Source organism: Erythrolamprus reginae, chromosome 7 (genome assembly GCF_031021105.1).
Source record: "Erythrolamprus reginae isolate rEryReg1 chromosome 7, rEryReg1.hap1, whole genome shotgun sequence".
Lineage (NCBI taxonomy): Eukaryota > Metazoa > Chordata > Lepidosauria > Squamata > Dipsadidae > Erythrolamprus > Erythrolamprus reginae.
This window is the reverse complement of record NC_091956.1, coordinates 67,466,821-67,487,601: the sequence shown is the minus strand read 5'-3', so window position 1 is coordinate 67,487,601 and position 20,781 is coordinate 67,466,821. Positions and strand designations below refer to the sequence as shown.

At 39.3% G+C, this 20,781-nt stretch overlaps 2 protein-coding genes across 2 annotated transcripts in view; one reads left to right on the top strand and one right to left on the bottom strand.

Moving 5' to 3' along the window:
- Positions 1-9,902, bottom strand: part of NAA15 (N-alpha-acetyltransferase 15, NatA auxiliary subunit) — a 52,714-nt gene extending 42,812 nt beyond the window's left edge. Inside the window, exon 1 of the mRNA XM_070757731.1 lies at positions 9,452-9,902. Within this exon, the coding sequence (XP_070613832.1) occupies positions 9,452-9,505 (54 nt within the window). The 5' untranslated portion in view covers positions 9,506-9,902. The remainder of the gene's footprint in view (positions 1-9,451) is intronic.
- Positions 9,903-11,981: 2,079 nt separating this feature from the next.
- Positions 11,982-16,249, top strand: NDUFC1 (NADH:ubiquinone oxidoreductase subunit C1). The gene is made up of 4 exons (XM_070757737.1): positions 11,982-12,089; positions 13,015-13,118; positions 14,367-14,451; positions 16,143-16,249. The coding sequence occupies exons 1-3, from the start codon at positions 12,029-12,031 to the stop codon at positions 14,430-14,432; spliced, it is 231 nt and encodes a 76-aa protein (XP_070613838.1). The 5' UTR covers positions 11,982-12,028; the 3' UTR covers positions 14,433-14,451; positions 16,143-16,249.
- The last annotated feature ends 4,532 nt before the right edge of the window (positions 16,250-20,781 follow it).

Below are 20,781 nucleotides of genomic sequence, written 5' to 3'. Positions count from 1 at the left end.
CGTCCTTCCGGTCAACGACTACTTCAGCTTCAACAGCAACAACACAAGAGCACACAACAGATTCAAACTTAATATTAATCGCTCCAAACTTGACTGTAAAAAATATGACTTTAACAATCGAATTGTCGAAGCGTGGAACTCATTACCAGACTCAATAGTGTCAACCCCTAACCCCCAACATTTCTCCCTAAGACTCTCCACGATTGACCTCTCCAGGTTCCTAAGAGGCCAGTAAGGGGCGTACATAAGAGCACTGATGTGCCTATCGTCCCCTGTCCAATTGTCTTTCCTTATCCCTTTTATCTTATATATTCTCTCCTTTATGTATATTCTCTTCCTATCTACTTCTCTTCTTCTTTACTTCCTATCTTTATATACATTACTTAATGTCTATTCTCTTTCATATGTACTGCATATTGGACAAAGAATAAAATAAATAAATAAATAAATAAGTAGCAAGAGATTACTGTACTTGGGTTTGGATGAGTTGTATTTATTCTACAGATATTTTCACTGTAAGAGACTGTTATATTTAAATATTAAAATTTCACATTGATTAATTATAACAGTATTTCTGAAAAGTGTTCCTAACAGGGAATAATTGATAACATAGTCCTGTGATGGCTAACCTATGGCATGCGTATCCATATCCAAGGGCACGCGAGGCATTGCCCTGTCAGGTCGAGCGCGCATGTGCGCACTGGCCAGCTGATTTTTGGCCTTCGAGAGAGGGGGCCATTTTCACCCTTCCCAGGCTTCAGGAAAGCCTCCTCCAAAAGCTATCTGGGTGTACTGAGTGGTGGAGTGCCAGAGCCAGAGGGATGAAGTGAGGCGATATCAGCCATTTCCTGACGCCAGAGCCAAAAGGGCCTGGGGGAGCAGCTATAAATGCGCACCAAAGGTAAGGGACTGTGATGCCAACAGAGCTGGAGTCGGTCTGTGAAGGAGGAGGGAGGCAAGCTCCATTTTGGCTGAAACAACGGGTTTTCTTAGGGTCTGGGAGTTTTTTGGGGTAGCTCGATAAAAATGGTAGAGGTGCAAAGTCAACCGCAGGTGATGCGGTAGCCCCACCATGCCTTCCCCCAGTCGAGCCAGGCAAGGAGGAGTGGGCAGGGCAGCAAATGCTGCCCCCATGTGCCTGAGTCGGCTCCCAGCGTTCCTCATGAGCATGCCTGCCACCCAAGAAAAGCAGCAACAGCTGCAGGGGGAAGGACAAAAGCTAACGGCCCACTCAGGAACATATCGCCCTCCTCCTGGGCTTCTTCTCTGCCTTTGCAGCTGTTGCTGCTTCCACAAACGGACATGTGCCTGCCTGGGCACTGGCCAACTCACTCACCTGTCTGCCTTGCGGTTGCCACAAGACCTTGCAGGTGGGCAGGCAGGCAAGCAAGCTGGCCAGCGGCTTGGCGTGCGTGTGCTTGTGGAAGCAGCAGCGGCGAAAGTAGAGAAGATGGGGCGCGCGAGGGATGCCCGGGAGGGTGATGTGTGCCTGAGCAGATCAATAGCTGTTGCCCTTCCCCCTGCAGCTGTGTTTCTGGGGTGGTGGGACTGTGCATAAGGAACACTGGGAGCCAGCTCAGGGACACGGTCAGCATTTGCATAGCGAGGTTGGGGTCGGGGCGCTGTGCCGCCAGCATTTGGGCCATCGCCTGTCGCTGCGGACTCAAAGAAATTGAACTTTTCATACAAATTGCAGCATCGCACTTTTCTTTGTATCTAAAGCAATTTATCCCAACATTCATTGCAGCAATTCTGATAAACAAAGAATACTTATTTAAATATAGAATATTAATTTACATATTCATTTTTTGAATTTATGGAAAATGTAACTTTGAATCTAGATATTCTAAAATCTATTATGTTCCGAAATTGTAATTGCAAATAGTCATGGTTTCACCATACAGTAACAATACCTCTGAGCTTAACATGCTAAAATTAACTTTGTAGTTATTTTACAAAATTTAATTATTTAACAGTTAAATGTTTGCAAATCATTAGTTCGCTTGCTGGTACAATGGTACCTCTACATACGAACTTAATTCGTTCCGTGACCAGGTTCTTAAGTAGAAAAGTTTGTAAGAAACAATTTTTCACAAAGGAATCAATGTAAAAGCAAATAATTGTACAATTGGTGAATCCACAGGGAGGGTGGAGGCCCTGTTTCCTCCCAGGAGATTCCTAGAGAGGCCCCATGGAGGCTTCTCCCTGCCTTTTCCAGTTACAGTTTTGGAGGCTCCGGTTTGTAAGTGGAAAATTGTTCTTGAAAAGAGGCAAAAAAAGATTGAACACCCGGTTCTTATCTATAAAAGTTTGTAAGTAGAGCCGTTCTTAGGTAGAGGTACCACTGTATATAATTTCCACTTACTGTATTTTTTGGAATATAAGACGCACTTTTCCCCTCCTAAAAGAGGCTGAAAATTTGGGTGCGTCTTATGCTCAAATGTAGCCCTGCCCACTCGCCACCCCCTACCCTTCGGCCTCTGTTCGTCCTCTTTCTGGTTGCAGATTGCCACTGATAATGGCTTGTTTTGGGGCTTTGCACGTTGCCTTTTCAGCCTCCAAATACTCACGCAGTGCCCAAAATGACCAGCTGCTGCCTTCTCTTACCCCCTTCCCCACTTTGCCTGCTTTAATCATTGGGGCTTACTCCTAGGATCAGCTGTGCTGTTGAAGCTGTTTTTCAGCCCAAGCACAAGTGATCTTCTCTGCTTTGCCTGCCTTTTTAATTACTGCTTCCTGACAATCTCTGTGCTTTACAAGCATAACCTCCACCCCTCCAACCTCAAAACCAATGAGCAAACTAATGTGCTGAAACTTATGCCCCCACCACCCCCAACCTCAAAACCAGCAAGCTAATGTGTTGAAGCTGACCAGGGTTAAGGACTAGCCAGATGAATAACTGTTAGGCAAAATCCCCGCCCCTTTTCCTCCCCCAAAGCTAAGGTGTGTCTAACACTACGGTGCGTCTTATACTTCCAAAAATATGATATGTTTCCTATGATCAAGGAATATTAAAGATAACTGTTTCCTTAATATAGCACCTAAGCTTAAGTTTATTCAAGATTTTTCAGTCCAGTCCCAATTACAGGTCAATGACATTGCAGTTATTTTTTTTATATAGGAGATAGTAAAATAATTGGTAGGATTTACTGAAGCATACCAAGTGACCAAAATATAACATATAAATGTGGCAGTGACAGAAAAGAAGCTGAAGACACAGTGGACCCCTTAGTTAGCTGTTGCAAGATTGCATGGGTTGACTACAAACAATGGCATGACAAAGTAGAAACAGTAGTTCATTGGAATATCTTTAAGAAATTCCATTTGTCTGCAAGCAACAGTTGGTGGGATCACAAAATGATAGAAAATGAAAAAGTTGAAGTATTCTGGAAGTTTAGAACTCAAAATGATGAGCACTTGCCACTGTCCCCAGACTTAACAAGATTACTGTATTATTACTGTATCAGATTACTATTGTACACTGTTTTATTGTTGCTGTTAGCTGCCCCGAGTCTCCGCAGAGGGGCGGCATACAAATCCAATAAATAAATAAACAAACAAACAAACAAATAAATAAATAACAAGTGGTTGATAACGAAGACAAAATATCAGCAGAGTGGATGTGGCAGTACCTGGAGAGAGCAGAATAGAAGACAGTGGACAAAATCACAAGATACAAAGACATGCAAACAGCAAAAGGAATAAGTATGGCAAAAGAAAATAAATTATAGATACCTGGGGTACAAACCTAAAACATTGGACCACTATTTTAACACCATTTGTCATCCATTTCAGGCCCTTGGGAAGGACTGCACTATTTACTCTGCACTACATCCATGTAATGATATTGCTAGATTATTCCTAACCCATAGAAATGGAGATACTCAGTCAAAAAAATGTTTAAATTGGCTGACTGTGTCAGAGTCAAGAAAAAGGATTGATGCAAGTTAAAAATTTGAACAGCCTGAATGGGCAGGAAACAAAACATCAATATCCAAGTAATGTAATAAAAACCTGAACAGAATGCCAGCAAAGGAAAGCATTGTATTGGTCAATTTTTACAAAATAGTGAGAGAAAAATGTATAAAGATAAAACGTGGCAAAGGCTAACAACTGGAACATTAAAAAAAGGAACTGGATACTTGATTTCGGCAGCTCAAGAGCAAACCATTTAAACTAATGCAATAAAGACCAGAGTCTTTGTTTAGCCACCATCACAGTTATAACATAGATTAAAATATAAGCTTATGACCAAACGTTTATAACCTCTGCAGGTCTATACAGGAAAAGAAAGCTTAAGTAAGATCATAAGCACTTTTGTGGTTTCACTTGGTGACCATTTTGCTTAATGACGGAGTAGCCAGTTCCAACTGTAGTCCTTAAGCAAGGGTTACCCATACTTAAAAACTGAAAGATGAATACAGGCTCTCCTATTGATGAACTTAATGGTAGACTTTCTTCTGTTTACAAAACGTTTTGTTTTATCCTAGTTGGAGAAAACCCTGCATCAGAAATCAAACCAGATTGTATTCTGTATTAACATTTATTATCACATTTATTATCTATTATACCCAAAAGCTATACAGGTAGTCATCAACATATGACAATGGAGCCCAACGTTTTTGTTGTTAATGAGAAATGTGTTAAGTGAATTTTGCCCTATTTTACGCCTTTTTTTGGACACATCTGTTAAGTGAATAACTGTAGTGGTTAAATTAGTAACACAGTTATTAAGTGAATCTGATTTCTCCATTGACTTTGTCAGAAGGTCGCAATAGGGAATTGATCACATGGCTCCAAGATACTGCAACCATCCTAAGTGTTAGTCAGTTGTCAAGCACCCAAATATAAATCATGTGATCATAGGGATGCTACAATGTCACAAGTGTGAAAAATGGTCATGTCACTTTTTTCAGTGCCATTGTAACTTCAGTCACTAAATGAATTGTTGTAAGTCAGTAACTATCTGTATATCTCAAAAGTAATGCATTTATGAAAATGAGGTGAAGACTGAATTATGATGCATACTGAAGAATATATAAGCATGTGTGAATATGCACACATACACAAATAGCCTTTCAAATATCTGAAGGTAACATAACAGGTAGTTCTCAGTTTATGACCACAATTGGAACCAGAATTTCAGTTGCTATGAGATACAGTCATAAAATGCAACTGGTTAGTGGTGGCAATCCAGGATAGCTCCAGTTGCCAATGTTAAGTGAATGCCTTGGTTGTTAACCTGCAAGTTTCCCACAATCAAGTCAGTAGGGAAGCTGCAGTTCAAGCCCCAGGCAGGCCACACCAGGTGGGGAAGGAAGCAAGGGAACACATCAGCCAGGGAGGGTGGATGAGGGCCTCATACCTGCTTAGATTTCCAGCCCCAGAGTCGAGAGATTTCTGAAGCCTCTCCACTCCATGGTTGAAAATCCTCTGTGGCTGAAAATTCTGCCCGGATTTCACCAGTGTTTTCAGCCAACCCGCTTTTAATGGAAAGGCTCACTCTTATCTCTGGGGCTCGGCTAAAAAAAGCTCCATACTGACATCTAAGCAGAAAGCCATGAAGCAATCTAAGCTGCCACTCCTTCCTCTCATCTTTGGGGCTGACTGAAAGAGTTCAGTGCCAGAGTCTTCTTCACTTTGAGGGGCTGACTGAAAATGCTGTACAGTGATCCCTCGATTTGCGCGTTCTCGATTAGCGCGAAACGCTGCAACGCGGTTTTTAAAAAAATATTAATTAAAAAATAAGTCCGCGGTTTTTTTCCTACACCACGGTTTTTCCCGCCCGATGACGTCATACTGATTGCTGATTGGGTTTTATTCTGTCATTACACAGTACAGTACAGTTACAGTTTAAGTGCTTTTTGAGAAAGGAGGGAGAGAAGGGAAGGAGGGAGGATTGCCATTGCCGCCAGCGCTGCCCCAAGAAAGCCGGTGAGAGGAAGGAAGGAGGGAAGGAGGGAGGGAGAGAAGGGAAGGAGGGAAGGAGGGAGGGTTGCCATTGCCATTGCCGCCAGCGCTGCCCTGTGGGTAGCGGCGAGGAGCCCGGAAAAATCACCATTGCATTGCCAGCCTCCGAACTTGCGTCGCTCCACCTTCTGCGCATGTGCGGCCATGGAACAAAGGGCGCGCATGCGCAGATGGTGTTTTTACTTCCGCATCCAGTATAACGCGGAAATCGGTTAGCGCGGGAGGTCTTGGAACGTAACCCCCGCGCTAACCGAGGGATCACTGTATATTCAAAGCTTGAATTTCAGCATGGAATTTTTCCAGCCAACTCCCAGAGGGAAACTTTTAGACAGGCAGCAATGGCTTGCAACCTTCCCTGTCGGCTTCCCCATTGACCTTCTGGGGAAGCTGGGAGGGAAACTGTGCAAATATTGCTTACATGATCATGGCTGCTTGGCAACCAGTTGTCAAGCACTCAGAAAGTTGCCAATGTCCCAGATCATAATCACATGACTACAGGGGTACTGCAATGGTTGTAACTTCAAGGAAGGATCATAAAGTCTTTAGTTCAGCCAGTGGTGGGGTGCTACTGGTTTGGGAGAACCGGTAGCGGGGACGACAGCAAGCTCTGCCTACCCACCTGGACATCATCATTGATGATCTACGCATGCGCAGAAGCCCCACGTGCCAGCAAAGCAAGCGCACATGTTCACAGTTTTGAACCGTAGCGAAGGTAAGTGAAACCCACTACTGAGCTCAGCATTACTGTAACTTTGAAAGAGTCACTGAATGAATGGCTGTAAGTCAAGAACTGCATAGGAGGAGAAAAAACAGTGAATCTTATTCCTATATATTTAAAATATGCTATTTCCCACGTCTAACACTTAAAGCATTTTGATTTCATAGAATTGTAAAGATACACGTGCCTTTCATTCATTATACATTTTGTCCTGATACAGGTTTCATAGAAAGTACTATGTTTAGTTGTCAAGATGAGCAAAACTATCTTAGTTCTGTATTTTTAAAAAAGGATTTAAAAGTTCTACAAAGTTCAGATAAGTCATTAGATATGTTTAGCATTTTCCACAGAAAATGAGAATCTGTTGCATGTGCTTAAGAAACACAGTTAAATATCATTTATTTGCATAACTACATTAAAACAGAAAATCAAGTTGGGACAAGTAAGGAACACTAAAACAAGTTTCTTATCTTAAGTCTAACTGCCTGCTGCAAAACCATTTTCTCAACTTCTGTATTATAATAATTACGCTGTACAGTGCTTTTACTATGAATGTATGTATTTCTTAGGATAATATTCAGCTTGGAATTGGTTCCATCTAAACAAATTGCTACATTCAAATATGTCAGGAATTGTGATTTTTCAGAATATCACAATTTTAGTCCAATGTGAATATAACCCATTTGGCCCCACTTAATTTCTCTAGATATTCTCTGGTCAGCAAAGACTTTTAAGGATATTTTAGTCACATATTCAAACTGGCATTCATAATCGAACAATGACTCGTGATCTAAAGCTGATGATCTTGGTTTATTTGGGCAAATATATTGATTGGGATATAATAGTAACTAACAGTGGTTAGAATGCTAATTCTACTGACTGCTGGCTGCTAGCAGTTCGATTCTCACTGGCTCATGTTGCCTCAGCCTTCCATCCATCCGAGGTCAGTAAAATGAGGACTCAGACTGTTGAGGGCAATATGCTGATGCTATAACTGCTTAGAGAGGACTGTAAAGCCCTATGAAATATAAGCCTACGTTCTATTGCTATTCTGTCTATTCATTAATGCATACGTATCATACAATACCTATGACAGAATTCTATGTTTACCAAAACTAATAAGGCCCAATGTAAAAACCTGAATGGTACCACGAACATTCCAAAGTAATCTACTCTGAACAAACTTGGCAAAACAGAATACAAGGATATATTAAAATCCTACACTACTTCATGTACATATATATAAAATTCTATATTCTAATATTCCACTTTTGTAAGATGTGAGGATGAAGCTAAAATATTTTACCCATAATGTATCATATAAAGATCTTCTCAGAGACTACTATGAACCATTCATGCAAATAAACTGTTGATACCACAAATATAAAATCTAAGCATTAAGGAAAAAGAGGCACTGTACATATTTAGGTGTCTTCCAGTGAAGACAACTATATTTGCTCCATAGCTGAATTATTTGCTTGGTAATTATAGCTACTTTATATATAAAGTGGATGCAATTATATATGTTTAATCTATATTCAGAAAGAGAATAATACAGCTTCTCTTTCTGAATATTCCTTTATACAGATTGTTCCAGACAAGTATTACAAGATATAAGACAGAATATAGACAGACAAGATATAAGACAGAATTCTGGGAGTTGAAATCCACAAGTCTAAAAGTTGCCTAATTTGAAGATCTCTGATATAAGAGGACATTAACTGCCTCATCGTTCCTGTGCAATCTCAATTACTCATTCGTAACTTAGAGTTGTCATATTCTAAATGACTGCAATATTTTGGGTATAATATTCTCCTAAGAACAAATTTATGTTCTTAAAAATAGATGACCATTAGATGTCTAATACAGGCTTGAGTTACATGGTGTAATGTGATATCTCTGTTTTGGTCTAACCTTATACAAACAATCACTGTCCACTAAGCCACAACTTGAAAATTCTAGAAAAATATCACATACATTATACAAATATTTAAGACAGAATCCTATCTTTAAACAGACCAAAGAGCAAACATTAACAATTTATCCATTTCACCAATCCCTAGATTTCAAAATGCTTGTTTCAAATAATTTAACTTCATCTATTTTTTTTTCAAAATTAAAACTGGACTGATCAATTTTATGGATCACTTTAATTCACTAATATTACATTAGGCACACTTATTTTAGATCAGCACAATGTAACAGTACTACAAGATAACACATACAAAACAGTTGATTTATGTTTGAAATAATCTTTGATAACTGAAAGGATGTTTTCAAAGCGACCAGACTCAGGCTAAGGAAAAAAAATAAGATTTAACAGTGGTCTGACTTTGAATTCTCTGTTAAATAAAAGAACCAATCTGCCTCTCATTGAACAAACGGTTTTCGCTTGTTTTTTTGCTCTGTCCTTCCTATTGTTTCGCCCACCAAAGGCTTGTTGTCTATTACTTGCTTCTAAAACCAGAGAATAGCCACTCTCAGCGACCAAATCCCTTCTAAGCTGGCCCTGGGGCGTGATGAAGTAAAGCATGGCCAACACATTCTACGGGGCAGTTCTGGAACAAGAAACGCTGACATGGCCGAGGGATCCTTTAAAAGTCCAAGTTGCATCTGTCAGCAGAGCTGAACCCAAACGAAAGCGGGAGACATTGTTTCTGACCAGGGAGTTGCTGATAAGCATCCCTGGGGCCCCCAGTTTCATGGGAAAACTCCGTCTGGCGGGTAGGTAGGCAGGCTTAGGCGAGGGCTTCTTTCACTCACCAGGATACGCTTGAAGAGCGCGTTTTCCTTCGGCGGGAGGCTCACTGACGGCATGGTCTCTGCTACTGCTGTCGCCGCCGCCGCCACCGCCTCCGCCCTTCTTGCTACGACCGGGCCGGTGAACCCGCTTCCCTTGATCACCACCCCTACCGCCGCCTCTCAGGAGGGACTCCACGCCAGGGCGTCGCTATCACCAGCACTGCCGTCGTTTGCTACGGCAACTCCCCCTTCCTAAGTCTGTGCGGCTTTGCCTCGCCGCCGGGACGCCTGTGGCCGGTTACCCCTGCTCCGCAGCGAGCCCCAGGCGGAGGCCGGTTCACGTGGTAACTGAGCAGGCCACAGAGAGGAGGCGCCGCCAAAATGGCCGCCAATGTGGGCTTCCCCAGCCGGGTCATGAGAACTTGCGCGCATGCGCCACGACCCCTTTTCTCCCCTCCCTCTTTCCTCTCTTTTTTTTTTCCATAGACTTAAATGGCAACAACAGGGGAAGTCGGGAAATGGGGCCGATCTTAATCTCTCGCAGCGTCTTGGGGAAATGCTGCGCCTGCGCGTTTTGCTGAGCTCGGAAGCTGCGAAAAGGTCTGGTCGTGCGAGTATTGAGATTTCACAACTGTACACCTGTATGAGGGTTGACCCGTTCTTAGAAAAGGAAACCGAATCGAAGAACTAAAGTGCCGATTGCTTATTTTGTATCCTACGACAAGTATTAAGTGTTGTACCTCATGGTTCTTGACAAATGTATCTTTTCTTTTATGTGCACTTGAGAGCATATGCACCAAAGACAAATTCCTTGAGTGTCCAATCACACTTGGCCAATAAAGAATTCTATCTAAAATCATAGGAGCTATGGAGGTTGCTGGAATTGTCCTGGAGAAAAAGTATTACAGCTTAAAACAAATATCCAAACCATCTTATAAAGAAAGTGCATGGTCAGAGCAAGAAGCCATTCGTCACAATCGCCCACATGAACCCCCACCCCCAAAGCATAAATAAAATAGCCTGTCATGTCTTTAATATCTGGAATTTAATGTCCTTCTACAGATCCCCATTATCAGTAGATATGAAACTAGATGTTACTTATTTAAATCAGTGTTTCCCAACCTTGGCAAGTTGAAGATATTTGGACTTCAACTCCCAGAATTCCCCAGCCAGCAAATGCTGGCTGGGGAATTCTGGGAGTTGAAGTCCAGATATCTTCAACTTGCCAAGGTTGGGAAACACTGATTTAAAAAGACAATAGTTGGCACTTTGGAATCTGTAGTACAAAAGTCCAATTAAAAATTGGGTAGGAAAACAAGTTTGGCAGTCTAAGATTTTCTTTTCATCTGCCCTATGAAGGTATACAATCAACTTCATACTGACAGAGTCTTTTTACCACTTCTTACAACAATCTTGTATTATTAATCACAAAAAACAGGAAAATCCAGCTGTAAGGCAACATTCCGGAAGCCTCAGATATTTGAAATTGGAGTCCAGCCTTATGAATAGTACGTATATGGCTTCCAAAATGATCAGCACTTTTTAAACTGAGGAACCACTTGATGCTGACAAGGATTGTAATGTTGTAACTCTGACCATTTCTATTTCATTAGAAAGCATGTAAGCCCAATTTTATATCTATTTTGTACTCCGTAATACTTTCAGAAATTTATGATTTGAAAACTTGATATTTATTCAGAAGTCAACTTTTTCAGATGATTACTGCAGGTAAATTATGCATATGCGTGCGCACACGTGCTCCCAGGCATGCAGTCACGCAAACACACGTGTAGGACAGAGGTAACACTGATAAGACTATGCTATGGTCTGTGGGGTCACAAATCACATTCAGTGATTGAACAACACAACCCTTTAAGTGTTAGAATACTCTGATCTGAATAGATTAGTATTTGCTATCAAAATTTCATTTTCAGCTATCCCAACTTTCATGCTTTTAATTATTTTTAAAAAATATACAGTATTGGGTGGTGCAGCAGGTAGAGAGCTGTACTGCAGGCCACTGAAGCTGACTGTAGATCTGTAGGTCAGCGGTTCAAATCTCATCACTGGTTCAAGGTTGACTCAGCCTTCCATCCTTCCAAGGTGGATAAAATGAGGACCCGGATTGTGGGGGCAATATGCTGTCTCTGTTAAAAAGTGCTATTGCTAACATGTTGTAAGCCGCCCTGAGTCTAAGGAGAAGAGCGGCATAAAAAAACAAACAAATAAATTTTGCAACCTTTTAATTATGAAAACAATGAGATTAGAATAGCAGTTATTTTCCGATTACTACAATCCACAAAGCACATGAGAATTTAGGAGAGTGCTATCACAGCAGCGATTTCAAGAATATCTTGAACAATACAAATTGTGTATATTTTAGTTCCCGAAATGTAAAAAAAAAAAATCAAACATCCAAACCCTAATTAAAAACGATCGTGGGGATGAGCTTCTATTGCGGCGGACTGAGTAGTTTGCCGAGTTGTCGACAGATGGCGCCCTAAATCCTTTTCTTAGATCTTTTTAGCAGCCGCCCCGCTCACTGTTGGATTGGTGCGTTTGTCTCATTGCTTCTCTCGAGAGGAGAAAAAAAGTAACATGGCGGCGACCTTGCGGGCCGCGAAGTGGCTTTTGCAGGTTCCAAGCAAAGTTACTCGACGTGAGTTGCATGGTCTCGAATGGGACTTATTTTCTTTTCGGACTTGGCTATTCAGAGGAAAACATTCAATTTGCATGAGTGTTCTGTTGTCCTACCCGCGTTGAGTGAATGTGTGAGCGTTGCGCCTTAGACTTAACCTTCAGCTGCAGGTCTTAAATGACAATGTTGCTGACCCCTCTGTGCGTACAACGATTTGCGGTGGGCCGGTGTGGTCAAATTAGGGCAGCGAGTTGGGTGTGCTTGTGCATTGGTGTCATCTCTATATCAGAGTGATGAACATATGAGCATATCCTTTTAATTGCATGTCGTTACATTCCTCTTTTTTTCTTCCATCGAAAGTCTGATGGGTTACTTTGTGTAAGATGCCTGTTTTTAGTACCCTGCAGTGATTGGTTTGGCAGAAGAAAAAGTCTTATCATTGGAACCTCATTAAAAAAAAATTATCCCAGGGATTATACATGAGTGTAGGAAAAAATCATCTTTACGGAGTAAAAAGATGGGGTTTAGATTTGTTTAAAAACTATTTTAAATTTAAAACACCATTACATCTTCCAGTTTATTGTACAGTATTCTATTTGTGTTTTACAATAAACTGTATTATACTTTTCTTCTGATAGAACTAATCATAGAGCATATGAAAAGGATTAATCTTTACAAAATTCGAATTTCATCTAATAACTGCATACTTATTCACAACTATGACACTTCAGCTAAAATTGTTTCCTATTTCTATCTTGTCTGTTTTACGAAAATATAATCTGGGACACAAATAATGTAATTTGTGGCTCAGATAATCATAATGTGACTTAATTACTTTGGGGTTTAATTGGGAAATGTATACCTAATCCATAACTGAAGAATTATTTTCCAAAAGTATTTTACATTCATTTCTGAATTAATGTATTTTGAAACTTTTTTATTTTAGCATTGTCTCGTTCAATATACACAGTAGGAAGGGAAGATCAATCAAAGCCTAACTGGATAAAAGTTGGCCTGAGTCTTTCTGCAACAGTTCTATTATGGGCTATGGTAAGAATATGTGTGAAATTAATATTTGTAAAATAACTTTTAATTAGTTATTTACACATTTTTCTGAGTTTTAATCGATTGACCACTTACATGGATCATTTTCCATAGTTGCCCTTATATATTTATATATATTTATATATTTATTAGATTTGTATGCCGCCCCTCTCCGAAGACTGGTAAGTGGTCAATCTATTAAAACTCAGAAAAATGTGTAAACAATAACTAATTATATATGAACATGAATGTATCTCAAGGAGCTATATGATATGTATTTCCTAATTGGTGGAATGTCACCAACAGGAAACAGTACATTGGTTCTAGATTAGACGTCCTAGCTTGCATAGAATTGTGGAAGAAACTTACTTAAAACTGGACTTTAGTTGTGTTTGTGGCACACTCAGCGGTGGGTTATGAGCCGGAACGCTAAATTGCGCTCACTGCCGTGGCTTGTAAGTTCTTGCGGGACCAGCATGATTTTACTGCTCCACCTGTGAAGGTAGCAAAATTGTGCCTGTGTTTCAGTGAGGTTTTATCTGCGGCTCCGTGCGCGATTTTGCTACCTCCGCAGGTGCAGCAGCAAAATCGCACTGGTTCTGCACGAACTTATGAGCTGCGGTGGCGAGCGCAATTTAAGGTTCTGGGTCGTAGTCCACCTCTGGGCACACTAGCCTTTGTGTACCAAACTGACTGTGATGTCAGAATATTGCATATATCTTGAATAAGGCTGAAGCTGATAACCTTCCTAGCTTTTTCTCTTAAAAGCATTATGTGTAAAGGTTGGAAACATGTTATCTACTTCTCTTTTAAAATAGAGAAATAATTATCTTGCTGCAGTTTTCCAAATAGGAAGTTACTGTTAGACTTGTTTCCAAAGATTACTTTGGTCACAATTTTGATGAATTAGCTGGGGACACTATTGGTTTATTCATAATATTTTTTGTTCTGAATTACTGCAAACTTGTCATGGGTTAACATGGTGTATAATAAATGTAGCCCCAGGCTAGAAATTGGCAAGATTGAATAATTTGCAACTAAGGTAGACTTTTAAAGGATATTGAAATTATCATTTGAATTCTATCATTTTCACAACAGAAACTCTAATATTCTAAGTAAAATAAATGAATAAGTTGTATGCATTTATTTTAATGTATAAATTGTAATCATGCCACTATAATGAAATAATAGTTTATAAGAACATGCTAACCTTGTACTGTATGTTCCATGTATTTATCTATGATTATTTTTTAGCTTATCAGGCACCATAATAACGAAATGGCAGAATATGAAAGAAGAAAAAACGAACGAGATTCTTAATGCCAATCTGATTATTGTGGTAAGTATTTAAACAAGCCTTTATATCCTTACTCTTTTTATGGTTTGATTTTTTTTCGCAACTTGTAAATTTTAAAAATACGTCCGAACTCTTATGTTGTTTTATGTAGCTTTTTTCATTGCCCGTAAAAAATTCAGTGCCCCACATTGGAGTGATAGACTTTACTCCATTCTTTTTTAGTCCAATTGGTTTTCAAATTCTGAGTCTTGCAAATTGAAAATGCAATTGGTTCACTTTGTCATTGCTCATAAGAGGATGAATATGGCAATGCATGCATGTTTATTAAACTGCTATGGAAGCTTAGAACATTATTGAAATACAGCCATGGTGTTTTCACTTCAACTTTAGCATTAGCACTATTAGCACGGTGTTCAAATTTAAACGTTGGTTATTTTGAAATACTAATAATTGAAATTAATGAACTTCATTATAATGAAATTGATTTGTTGCAACTAACACTGATTGAGTCTGGCCATAGTTTTAGATTTGATATAATAAAATTTTGATTAATTAAAGCTTTTGGTAGATTTTTTGAAGAACTCAGAAATCTATAGTTGAGAGAAGCTGACTCATATTCATAAAGAAAAAACACTATTATATCTGAACTCAGTCTTCATATATATTTTTGGTTAGCATTCAAAATTCTCATTTCCCATTATAAATGGCAGAAGAGAAAGGGGAGAAGGGAATGTAGATTTCTCAACTTTAGTAATTGATAAGTAATGGTAGTAATGTTTATTCCTGGCTTTGGTTTAGACCATTATCTACTGATTTTCTTAACATTTTCTAAGATCATACGAGATTATAACAGCCATAACAGCAACTAGACTTAAATGTGGGACCTTACAAATGCCAGCTTTCATAACAGTATTTTCTCAAGTTTTTGGAAACATAGTTATTTGTACTAAAATTGCTTCACATTAATTTCTCTAAAGAATGCTGATACCCAACATTGTAAATAGTAACAGACTTTGAAAGCACTGCCCCTTTAGTAATAAACCCCGTTGTTACAACCAATATACCATTTCTAGGAATAATTGGCCCATTATTTTTCCTATTAACTTCCTGATTTTGAATTGGAGTAATTTCAGCCTACTATATAACCAGTTTGGTTTAGTGGTTAAGGTTTCCAGGTTTGAAACCTGAAAAGTGTTGGTTCTAGTCCTGTTGGGTACAAAGCAAGCTGTGTGACCTTGTGCAGTTATTTTTTCTCTTAGTCCTAGAAGAGTCTTCGGAGAGGGGCGGCATACAAATCTAAGTAATAAATAAATAAATAAATAAATAAATAAAGTAGGCAGGGTAAACAAATAAAATCTTGACAAGTGAACTGCAGGGATTAATCCAGACAGCTGCTAGAAGTAAAAAAAAACCCTGAGGTTTCATATGTGCACACATACAGAGACACACATATAATACACTAATTTATAATTCCACATTACTGAGTTAACATTATGGTCTATCTGATTAACAGTAGTAATAATAATTGTAAAATATAAACTGTTTTGTCACCATAACACCATAGAAAATTTACAAAGATTTTTCAAGAGTTTGGTAAGCATTCTATAATTTAATTCAAAATCTTTGAGACTATCATTTTTTTTAAATAAGTAGACTGTATAGATGGATATGACTGAATGTACTGTACTGTGGGATGTACCATTATTAATAGCTTTTAAAATCTTTTTTTCTAGATTGAAGATAACATAGCTGAGACATAGCCTGCAGTGAAATTATCAAAGCTGGATTTATTCCTAATTAATATTAAGCTTCTTGAAATAAACAATGACCAATATGGAAAGTAACTGAAATATTTTTTTCCATTTGACCTCTTGCAACAATTATAAAACATTCTGATTATGCAAAAGCCTTATCATAAAAAATTGCTGTATGTCAGCTGGGTGACCTCGGCCAGTTGCTTTTTCACATCTTAACCCAATTCATTGGGTTGTTGTAATGGGGAAAATAAGGTATGTATAAAAGGACAGGATAATATATATTATCATTACAAAATTATTGACAAAATTGTTACCAGTCTATTGCAAAAGCAGCTTTATTTGGAATAACTTACATCCTGAGGCGATACTGTTAACATATAAACAACATCTGTCTAAGATCCTTGAGACTTGATACATGAATAAATATGAAATCTAGTCTAATCTGACTGACTGTAACCCACCATAATATCTGCCTATGTTATTGGGAAGGACTCTATAGGTGAATAAAAGTGCCACGTCCAATCTAAGCTTGTGCTGACTATGATGAACCATAATAATAATGTGTCAAAAATATATTGGAATGTTTATAGAAAAAATAAGCAGTGGAAGATTGGAATGGATGTTGAAAATAAAAATGTAGTGGTGTCAACATTAGGAGAGGCATCTTCTAAAGTGACATCGCTCTTATTTGTTATTGCTATGATTCTAGTTCCAGTGACAAATCTTGGCTACCAAACAGCAAAAATGTCATATTTGCTTTATATGGGAGACCTGATGCTTTACAGAAAATTAGAAATTGAAAAACGACAATTGACAAGTATGGTAAGAATTTCTAACACAGCTATGGCAATGAAATTTGAGCTAAAGTAATATGCTACAGTAAAAATAGAATAAATTGAAATTTTGAATGGATAAGCCAGCAGAAGCTATCTGACTGAAGCCTATAAGTATCTGGGCATTTTTATCATCTGAGAACATGAAGTACAGTGTTCCCTCGATTTTTGCGGGTTCGAACTTCGCGAATAGCCTATACTACGGTTTTTAAAAAAATATTAATTAAAAAATACTTTGCGTTTTTTTTCCTATACCACGGTTTTTCCCACCCAATGACATCATATGTCATCGCCAAACTAATAATTTTTGCAAATAAATAACAAAAAAAAATATTGTTAATAAATAATTATGTTTATAAATATCAGGATCACTAAGTGTCTTATGGCGAATACCAGTAATAATGGTGAGTAAATGGTTGTTAAGGGAATGGAAAATGGTAATTTAGGGATAATTTAAAGTGTTAAGGGAAGGCTTGTGATACTGTCCATAGCCAAAAATGGTGTACAGCGATCCCCCGATTATCGCGAGGGTTCCGTTCCAAGACCCCTCGCGATAATCGATATTTCGGGATGTAGTGGTGCGGAAGTAAAAACACCATCTGCGCATGCGCGCCCCTTTTTCCATGGCCGCACATGCGCAGATGGTGGAGTTTGCGTGTGGGCGGCGGGGAAGACCCAGGGAAGGTTCCTTTGGCCGCCCAACAGCTGATCTGCTCCGCAGCGCGGCAGCAGCGAGGAGCCGAAGATGGGGTTTCCCCGTTGCCCAGGCAACGGGGAAACCCCATCTTCGGCTCCTCGCTGCTGCCGCGCTGCGGAGCAGATCAGCTGTTGGGCGGCCGAAGGAACCTTCCCTGGGTCTTCCCGCCGCCCAGGCAAAGGGGAAACCCCAAGATCGCTTGCCGCTTGCCCGTTTGCCCGCCCGGCTGCTCACTTGCCGCTCGAGAGCAAGAGGGGGAGAGATAGAGAAAGAGAGAGAAGGAAAGAAAGAGATGAGAGAGGGAGGAAGAGAGTGTGAGAGAGGAAGAAGCAAGATAGAGAAAGAGAGAGAAAGAAAGATGAGAAAGGAAGGGAGTGACGTCATCGGGTGGAAAAATCGCGATATAGCCTTTCGCAATGATCGCGAAACTCGGGGGATCACTGTATTTACTTCCGCATCTACTTCGCGGAAATTCAACTTTCGTGGGCAATCTCGGAACACATCCCCTGCGGAAATCGAGGGAACACCGTAATGGCAAGTTTAAAATGTGATTGCTAAATCACTTCCAAAGAACCAGAAAAGTGCAAAGGCAAAATTGATGGAAATACTGTGAAAGCCATCAATATCTGTGGCATACCTGTGAAATGATATGCTGCCGGAACAATTAATTGAACACAAGCTGAAACCCAGAAAGCTAATGACTACTCGTTTCCATAATGATAGATTAAACCTGTTCTGGAGAAATGGAAGTAGACATTTACCTGAAACAAACTGTCAAAGAAAAGCATGCACTGGCTGATTACATAAAAGATAACCAAGGACAAGCATTAATGCAAATTAAAAAAGGGAACTTATTGAATGAGCTGGAAAGAAAACACGAATATCAAAATAATGTCATAATAAGAACAAAATGCCATCAAGAAAAACCTAGCAATGGCTTACAATTGAAACATTTTTTTTTAAAGGCTGAATTTTGTCTGCTAATTTGAACTAATGCAGTGAAGATCATCATCAAATGCTGGCTGGGAAATTCTGGGAGTTGAAGTCCAGATATCTTCAAGTGGCCAAGGTTGGGAAATGCTGCTGTAAAGTGATCTTAGGCTCCACCAGATAGAAATTCAGTGAATACACACACACACACACAAAGTTGTTCCTATACATTACACCAGAGGGCCCCGGGCATGGTCTATGAACTGGCACCACTCCATGGCGTGAAAGATGCCAGGCCATATAAATGAGCAAAGCCCCATCCACACGTGCTGAATCCAATTAGCTCTCAAAATCACCACACCCTGGTCTACAGAAAAACCACCTTCCACAGAACTGGTTCCTGGCGCCCAAAAGGTTGGGGATTGCTGCATTACACTATTGTCCCCCAAACACCAGAATATATTTTATTCCTGATTGCTATAATGCCCTACCTTCTGTCTTGGAGTGGTTCTATCATGTAACAAAAAGCTGTGGCTCTCTCCTTTGATGAAGGGATGATTGAAACTGAATTAACTGTTACGGTGTTGCCTTTTTAATAGAAATCTAGAGAAATGTATATTTCCCCATACATAACATGTCCAAGCAGAGTGGAAGCTAATTATCTTAATCTCTTGCTTGCTGACTGCAGGCAGGAATTTCCAATACTATATAGCCTGGTCTTATGTCAGAGATTTGATTAAAAGTAAAAGCCAATCCTAAGTGATATTATACAGAGCCTTAGCTGGCCTTTAATAACTCAGTATTTGACTTACATTTGAGAGGCTGTCACAAAGAAGGAGGAGATAACCTATTCTATTCTAGAGTAAGACTCCTTCACTCGAAATAGAATACCCTACGAAAGCAGACTATCAATCCTAGGTCTAGAAAGCTTAGAACTACGTCGCCTAAAACACGATCTAAGTATTGCCCACAAGATCATATGCTGCAACGTTCTACCTGTCAATGACTACTTCAGCTTCAACCGCAACAACACAAGAGCACGCAACAGATTCAAACTTAATATTAACCGCTCCAAACTTGACTGTAAAAAATATGACTTCAGCAACCGAGTTGTCGAAGCGTGGAACTCATTACCTGACTATGTAGTGTCAACCCCTAACCCCCAACATTTTCCCCTTAGACTATCCATGATTGACCTCTCCAGGTTCCTTAGAGGTCAGTAAGGGGCGTGCATAAGTGCACCAGTGTGCCTTCCGTCCCCTGTCCAATTGTCTCTCCTCATCTCATTTATCTTTTCTTCCTTTCAAATATGTTCACCTATACTTTTATATCTTTTCTTCTATTCTTTTCTTTATTTATATTACTACATATCTATTCTCTTCAATGTGTATTATGTATTGGACAAAATAAAATAAAATATAAATAAACAAACAAACAAACAAACAAATAAATAAATAAATAAATACAAGAATGAATGAATGGAAACTTATCAAAGACAGAGCCAACCTAGAACTGAGAAGAAATTTCCTGGCAGTAAAAACAATCAGTTGAATGACTTGCCTTCAGAAGTTGTGGGTGCTTATCACTAGAGGTTTTTGAGACATTAGACAGCAACTTGTTTGGAATAGTATGGATCTCCTGCTTGGGTAAGGAGTTCAACTAGAAGGCCTCCAACTCTGAATTATTCTGCATAATATATTTTTTCTTTCTCCAGTTCCTTCTTCATCCTCCCCTTTCCCTTTTTCTCCTTTTAAACATCGACATTGTGTTTTAAGTTTTATTTTTTGTTATAATTATATAAAATTACGATTTTAATTCCAACAAACCCTAGCAAAGGCTTCAGCAAATATTGGACTAAACCTATGTTAGCATTGCCTTACATTCTCATAGTGTTTTATAAATTCTAGTGATCGTTGTCTCAGTTTATAGCATTTATTTGTATCCCACCTTTGTTTTTACAAATAATTCAAGGTGGCAAATATATCCAACATACCTTTTTCCTCTTATTTTGCCCACAATAACCCTGTAATATGGGTTGGGCTGAGAGAATGTGATTGATCCAAAGTCACTCAGCTGCTTTTCATGGCTAAGGCAGGACCAGAACTCATGTTCTTTCACTTTCTAAAATTGTGCTAGATTATTCTTCAAAAATGGT

What these genes read in the sequence shown, in the direction of transcription:
- NDUFC1 (XM_070757737.1), top strand. Translation starts at nt 12,029, where the DNA reads ATGGCGGCGACCTTGCGGGCCGCGAAGTGGCTTTTGCAGGTTCCAAGC. An exon ending in TCCAAGCAAAGTTACTCGAC is followed by an intron (nt 12,090 to 13,014) that starts GTGAGTTGCATG and finishes TTTTTATTTTAG; the next exon opens with CATTGTCTCGTTCAATATAC. An exon ending in CAGTTCTATTATGGGCTATG is followed by an intron (nt 13,119 to 14,366) that starts GTAAGAATATGT and finishes ATTATTTTTTAG; the next exon opens with CTTATCAGGCACCATAATAA.